This window comes from Equus quagga, chromosome 5, assembly GCF_021613505.1.
Source record: "Equus quagga isolate Etosha38 chromosome 5, UCLA_HA_Equagga_1.0, whole genome shotgun sequence".
In the NCBI taxonomy this organism is placed as follows: Eukaryota; Metazoa; Chordata; class Mammalia; order Perissodactyla; family Equidae; genus Equus; species Equus quagga.
This window is the reverse complement of record NC_060271.1, coordinates 34,205,547-34,211,422: the sequence shown is the minus strand read 5'-3', so window position 1 is coordinate 34,211,422 and position 5,876 is coordinate 34,205,547. Positions and strand designations below refer to the sequence as shown.

Sequence of the window (5,876 nt, the reverse complement as noted above, 5' to 3'; positions counted from 1 at the left end):
GGCCGCTAGAGCTCGTTGTCACACTTTTGGAGTTTGATCTATTCTCACAGATAAAAATGGTATCTCAAGGGAGTTTAAATTTTCATTTCTTTTATTGTGAGTGACAGTAAACATGATCAGGGCTACTGCCAGCAAATGAAGCATCTTTGTGCAGAATTAGAGAAAGGCACTCCTTCTGGCAGGATGACTTACAGAAAGCCATCGCCTCTGGGTGAACGCAGAGCTTGCTGAGCCGTGCGTGGACTAAAGTTCAGCTCCCACCTGCACCCCTAAGCAAGGTGCCTTGTGCAGACGTCCACACCCAGCACCCCTGATGATGGGTAGTGAAGAATCAGGTGGGGCTGTAGCTGGTCCAGGTGGAAATATCCCCACGGAACCCTGAATGACAGGAGGGGAAATAGCATTCAGGTGAGGGTAGAACCAGCTACATAATTTGTGGGCCCCAGTGCAAATAAAAAGTGGGATTCCATCTTATTAAGAATTTTGAGATGGCTGGGGCAGAGCATTAAACCAGATGCGGCATCCTTCCGAGCGTGAGGCCCTGCAGGACTCTGCACGGGTCGCATGCCCAGGAAGCTGGCCCTGGGGGAGGGGATAGTGCTCTGAGGGCACTGCTGGTGCCCAGCATTACACGAACCCACTTTCACCAAGTGGCAAGACAGGAGACAAACGTGCCACGCAGAAGATGTGGACGATAGCTCCCCAGGACATCAAGACCAACGTTGTTCCTGTTTTCCCCCCAACAGGCCAGCAGGAGCTGCCCTTGCCCAGGGAAGGAGAGGCGGACGGCTGGCTTCCACGTGTAATAATGATGACAGATGCAGACCTGCCAGACCCAGTGCTTGACATTCCTTCTCTCTTTGAATTCTCCAACAAGCCCATGCAGTTGGTACCCACGTTATCTCCGTTTGGATGAGAGAACTAAGGCTTAGGGAGGTGATGTAGGGGGTTTGACTCAGCCGGTCTGACTCCAGAGTCTGGATTTTAACCCCTTACGCCATACGGCCTTGTACCAGTTTGTTTTCACACTAACAGTGCCTGGGGCAGTGCACACACACACACACACACACACAGTTTGCCAATGAACTGCTTTATTCAGAAGAGCCTCCTGGGAGTGTAGCTACTACTACGGAGCAGGAAGCTGGACTTGGAGGAGAGCGGAAATGCTGAGGGAGCAGAGGGAAAGGGCCAGGCACGGATGGGAGAAGGGCCAGGCTTTAGGCTCCTTGTTCTGGATAGAAGACTTCTGTCTGGGGATGGGAGGGCTCCTGGCTTGTCTCTAGGATGGGAGATGGTGGTTCCTTCATGGCCAGGGAACTTGGATCGGGCAGGGAGCAGGGTGCTGGAGAAGGATACAGCATTGGGCGGCGAGGCTCCCAGGGTCGGGGGCTGTCAGCACCGGGGGGTCTTCCCTCTGCATGACTTGTTGTTGTAGTATTGATACTTTTTACTATAGGTCTTCCGGTTTCTTGCAAAACACGAGGCGGCTGTTTTGTCACATTGACACAATTCACTCCTACAGGAGTCCTGTTTTGCTGAAATCATAAGAAAACGAACACCAGAAGAGGGTTTGTTAATATTCTACGGCTTCTTGTGGGAACCCTGGGGGAGAAGACACAGCCCCTCTCCTCCAGAAACTTCTAGTCTGAGACAAGCACCTATGCTCCAGATATTTCTGACTGACGGGGAGACAGAATTCCTGCCCTCAGGAAGCTAACACTCAGTCTGATGGGGACACCAGTAGCCAAGCACTGGTAGACTCTGTTAAAGGCTTTCCCGACAGCCGTTGTCTCTTTCTTCTTGCTAACGGATGTGTCCAGGATGGTCATCCTTTCTTCCTTTGCAGTGACTGGCCTCTGGGTTGCACGTGACCTTGCCTTGGCCGATGATCCAAAAGAGGAAGTCTGAAGGGGCCTTCCGGGAGCATTCATTTCCTCCCTCAAAAAGAGATGTGCAAGGGGAAAGCCTCTTTGGTACGGTGAGGCCATGATACTTGGAGCTACATCGTGTGTCTTGGCATCACATGGCCAACACGGCAGAGCAGAAGGTTGGGAAGAGGCTGGGTGTTTGACGACACAGTTGAGAGGCTGTCCCAGCCCTGGCACTGCCCTCTTCCAGGCTTCTGTTCTATGAGAGTCAGACTTCCCCATTATCCAAGGCTGCTTGAGTTGGGCATCTTGTTGCTTGCAACTCAAAGGCCTCCAAGGATACATGACCCCGTGGAGAGGTCATGATGGGGAGACATAATTTCTGATCTTAAAGAACTCAGGCTGTGGGACGAGAGCTTATGCTTTCTCAAAATCTCACCAGTGGATCTGCTGTCTAGGGGCACTGAGCAAACCCTTCCAGCTACCAATCTGCCCTCCCTACTCCTCCCCTTCAGAGTCAAGCTTTCTCCAGAAAGTTGTCTATACTTACTGCCTCTGCTTCACTTCCCGCTTCCCACTTGCTCCCCAATCCACTCTAATCTGGTTTTGCCCTCACCACTGCATGGAAACGGCTCCCCCTGAGGTCTTCAATGGTTTTCCTGCCTCCAAACCCAAGGAGCCTTGTTAACCCTTATCCCAGAGGACTCCGCTGTTGAATTGGCTGCTGTGAATCATCTGCTCCTTGCCTTCCTTGACCTTCTCTCTCAGTTCTCCAGCTTTCTCTCTCTGACTATCCCTCCTCTGTCTTCTTTCTGGGCCTTTAAACATCAGATGGGTGAGCACAACCAACTGTCAGCTCTCTGCTGCTGACTCCTGAATCTGTGCCCCTGGTCTCGATCTGATCCCTCTCTGGAGCCGTGAGTTTCTACATCCAGCGGCCTGCACATCTCCCTGGGGCTTCTGGAAGCCTCCTAAACTCAACGTGTTCTAAATGGAACTCCTCTCCCCTCACCCACCAGACCCCCCTCCTGTGATCTGTACCTCAGTTGTTCCATCCACACCTCATGTACCCTCTCAACAGCTGCTTATCCCCCGGTCATCAAGCCTGGCTGATTCTACCTCAGATGCATCTTAATGTCACTCTCCACCCTTCCATCCTGACCACTACTGTCACGCGTTAGGCTCTTTCTCTTGTCTGCCTTATGCCGATGGTCTTTTCACTGGGCCCCCCTTTCATCCTGTCTGGATCCACCCTTCAGCCAGAGAGAGTCCTCCAAAATGCAAATCTGGTCCTGTCACTCCTTTACTTAAGAGCTCCCTACTGCTTTGTGACAAAATTTAAATACAATATGGCCTCGGGGCTTGGTCTAGCCCCTTCCTATCTCTCCAGCTTCCTCCCTCCCCACTCCTCCTCCTCACATTTCCCTTCAGTAGCACAGAATTGTGACAACTCCCTCTGGTCCCTTTGACCCTGCTGTGACCTCTTGTTGGATTGCCCCAAATCCTCCTCTTCCCTGACTCCTGCACAGCCTTTAGGACTCAGCTTGGATGTTACCACTTTCTGGAGCCTTCCTCGAACCTCAGCCTGTGTCCAGGCTCCGCCAGTTTGCTTACTTCCTATTGGAGTCTATCATGCTGTGTTTTCATTTTCTTTACTTCCCATTCAACTATGAGCTCCTAGGGGCAGGAACTCTGTCCCTTTGGAACTCTGTCTCTGGTGCCCAGCATGGTGCCCAGCACAGTGGACACTCAGCGACACGAATGAAGGAGACTGGGTGGAGGTGCAGAAGTCTTTCTTACCGCAGATGATCTTGCCCCCGCGGTAAGAAAATTTGTAGTTCAGAAGTTTGGTACCACACCCACGTTTCTGCAGACGATAGTAGCAACAGTCATGGGCAACGCAGCACCTGTGACGAGAACATCCTATTGGGGCTGCCCTGTCACAGCTCCAGGGAGCCTGGTGCATGGTCTCACCCCCTTGACCCTGGGCAGAGACCCAGTGACTTTGGGATAGTCTAGAGCAGAGCTTCTAACACGCTGGCTGCTTTTCCAGCCAGGCCCTCCTGGGGTCCTGTGCCCATGGGGCACCAGTCCTACCGTTGCAGCTCCCGGCCCTGCCTGGGCCACAAGTGGGCAGAGGGAAGGGAGGGCTGGGGTGGCCTCACCGATCTGTTGCATCCTTGGGGGATCCTTTGCCGCCCACACCACAGTGGCAACCGTAGAAGCCATAACTGGATGTAGCTTCCTTTCCTGTCATCAACCGGATCATTTTCCGGAAATCCAGCAAATGGCCCTGGACCTGCAGCAGGCCTAGAAGGAAATCACGTGGTGATGGGGCCTAAGGCACTGTGTCCTCCCTCTCAGCCTCTCCTTCTTCCTACTGAGAGAGAGCCTCCTGCAATGGGAACGGAAACAGGAGGGCTTCCCTCCCTGGGCTGCCCCTTTGTGGCCAGAGGTCAGGGTCATCTCTTACCAAAGGCCATGATCACCGCCAACAGCAGGAGGGTCTTCATGTCGACAGCTCTGTGTGGGAGAAAGGCAGATGGATTGACCTAGACTCTTCTCCCAGGTGGTGCCAGCTTCTGCCCTGGTCCCTTGCTCTCCTGCTCACCCTCGACAACCCCAGAGAAGGGACTCTTCAAGGCAATGTTCAGACATGCTCCTCCATCCCAGGCGGGGGCCAGAGTGACTACTTTCGTCACACACAGGGTACACAAGAAGTGTGCACATGCACGACTTCCTGACCCCTCCCAGCTCTGCTGAATGAACATTTTCACACACGTGCAGGATTCAGACCTATCGCTACCCCCACCTGATACACTAGTGAGACCTCTGCCCTCAGGGGACTGAGAGTTCCTGGAAGGTCCCAACGAACTGGGAGATTCCCAACGTCATAGGTTGTGTGTCCCCCGTTAGACATATCTTACTTGTCCCCACACTGGAGTCAAGGCTTGGGAATTTCCTCTATGGATCCAGTCCCCAATATTTTTCTCCAGAATGAAAGCAGCACCCTCTCTTTGTAAGACTGTCCCGCCCCTTACAGATATACACATGCACAAACATGCACACATTTACACACGTATGCACACATACACACACTCTTGAGCTCATGCACTAATGCAGACATCCTTTTGTACGATACACTCACACAGCTGCACAACACACTTGTGCACGCATACCCTCTTGTACACATCAAATCATGTGCATGCGTGCTCCTGCTCAAGTATGCCTACATATGCATGCACACACACACACACACACACACACACAACCCAGACACTCTCAAAGGCAGCCAATGAGCAGGAAATCTTACACTCCCCCAGGAGCACTCATTTCTGGGTATTTACCTCTCAGAGGACGTGAGAGTTGATACTTCCAAGCGACTGCCTTGTGTATTCTGAACTCCAGTTCCCCTTAAATAGCCACTCCCTCTGGGAGCTGGGGGGTTGGCAGGGCAGGGGCATGGCATGGGGGTGCGGCCAGTGCATGGACTCACAGTTTGGCATGCCCACGCCCCAGGGTAATCCCCTTTTCTTCCCCTCATCAACTGGCAGGACAGAGCTGAAAAGGGAAAAACCTTACGTGCCGCTAGCTGATGCCAAAATTTTAGATTATTTCGTAACCTTTACCACAGGCCTCACTCCTGACTGAGTAAACTCCCATAACTGGCTCCGGGCGTGAGTGCCAGTCACCTCCCTGCGACCACTTCCGGGAGAGGGCAGGGTATCTGCCACTGCTGGCTGTGGACTCGTTTGCACGGCCAGTGGGACCTTGACTGAGTGAGGATCTCTGCTTCCTTCTGCTCGACATGGCATTTGGGAACTGGAAACAGTGCATTTAGTGTTATTCATTCGTTCACTCAATCATTCATTCCCAGGAAGTACACGCAAGGCTCTACAAAGTGCCAGGCCCCATGGGAGCCTTTCAGGAGGTGATAAGACGTGCCCTGCCCCTGCGGACCCCAGCAGGGAAAGGGTGCAATGGGGCAGACGCCCCTACATTCTCTTA

At 52.9% G+C, this 5,876-nt stretch overlaps 1 protein-coding gene across 2 annotated transcripts; it reads right to left on the bottom strand.

Annotated features, from left to right (window-relative positions):
* Positions 1-1,069: 1,069 nt before the first annotated feature.
* Positions 1,070-5,295, bottom strand: PLA2G2A (phospholipase A2 group IIA). Of its 2 annotated transcripts, none has more exons than XM_046662758.1 (5): positions 4,480-4,541; positions 4,342-4,391; positions 4,034-4,178; positions 3,669-3,775; positions 1,070-1,535 (listed from the first exon to the last, which is right to left on the bottom strand). In XM_046662758.1, the coding sequence occupies exons 1-5, from the start codon at positions 4,524-4,526 to the stop codon at positions 1,393-1,395; spliced, it is 492 nt and encodes a 163-aa protein (XP_046518714.1). In that variant the 5' UTR covers positions 4,527-4,541; the 3' UTR covers positions 1,070-1,392. The 2 variants fall into 2 exon arrangements, with proteins under 2 accessions (XP_046518714.1, XP_046518715.1); XM_046662759.1 differs by lacking the exon at positions 4,480-4,541 and adding an exon at positions 5,216-5,295 and having other exon boundaries at positions 1,071-1,535.
* Positions 5,296-5,876: the final 581 nt, after the last annotated feature.

Excerpts from the sequence above, each read along its gene's own strand:
- PLA2G2A (XM_046662758.1), bottom strand. The coding sequence starts at position 4,526 with ATGTCTGAACATTGCCTTGAAGAGTCCCTTCTCTGGGGTTGTCGAGG. Across the intron at positions 3,776-4,033 it reads CCCAAGGATGCAACAGATCG|GTGCTGCGTTGCCCATGACT; the intron begins GTGAGGCCACCC and ends TTCTCGTCACAG. Across the intron at positions 1,536-3,668 it reads CGGGGGCAAGATCATCTGCG|CAAAACAGGACTCCTGTAGG; the intron begins GTAAGAAAGACT and ends TTATGATTTCAG.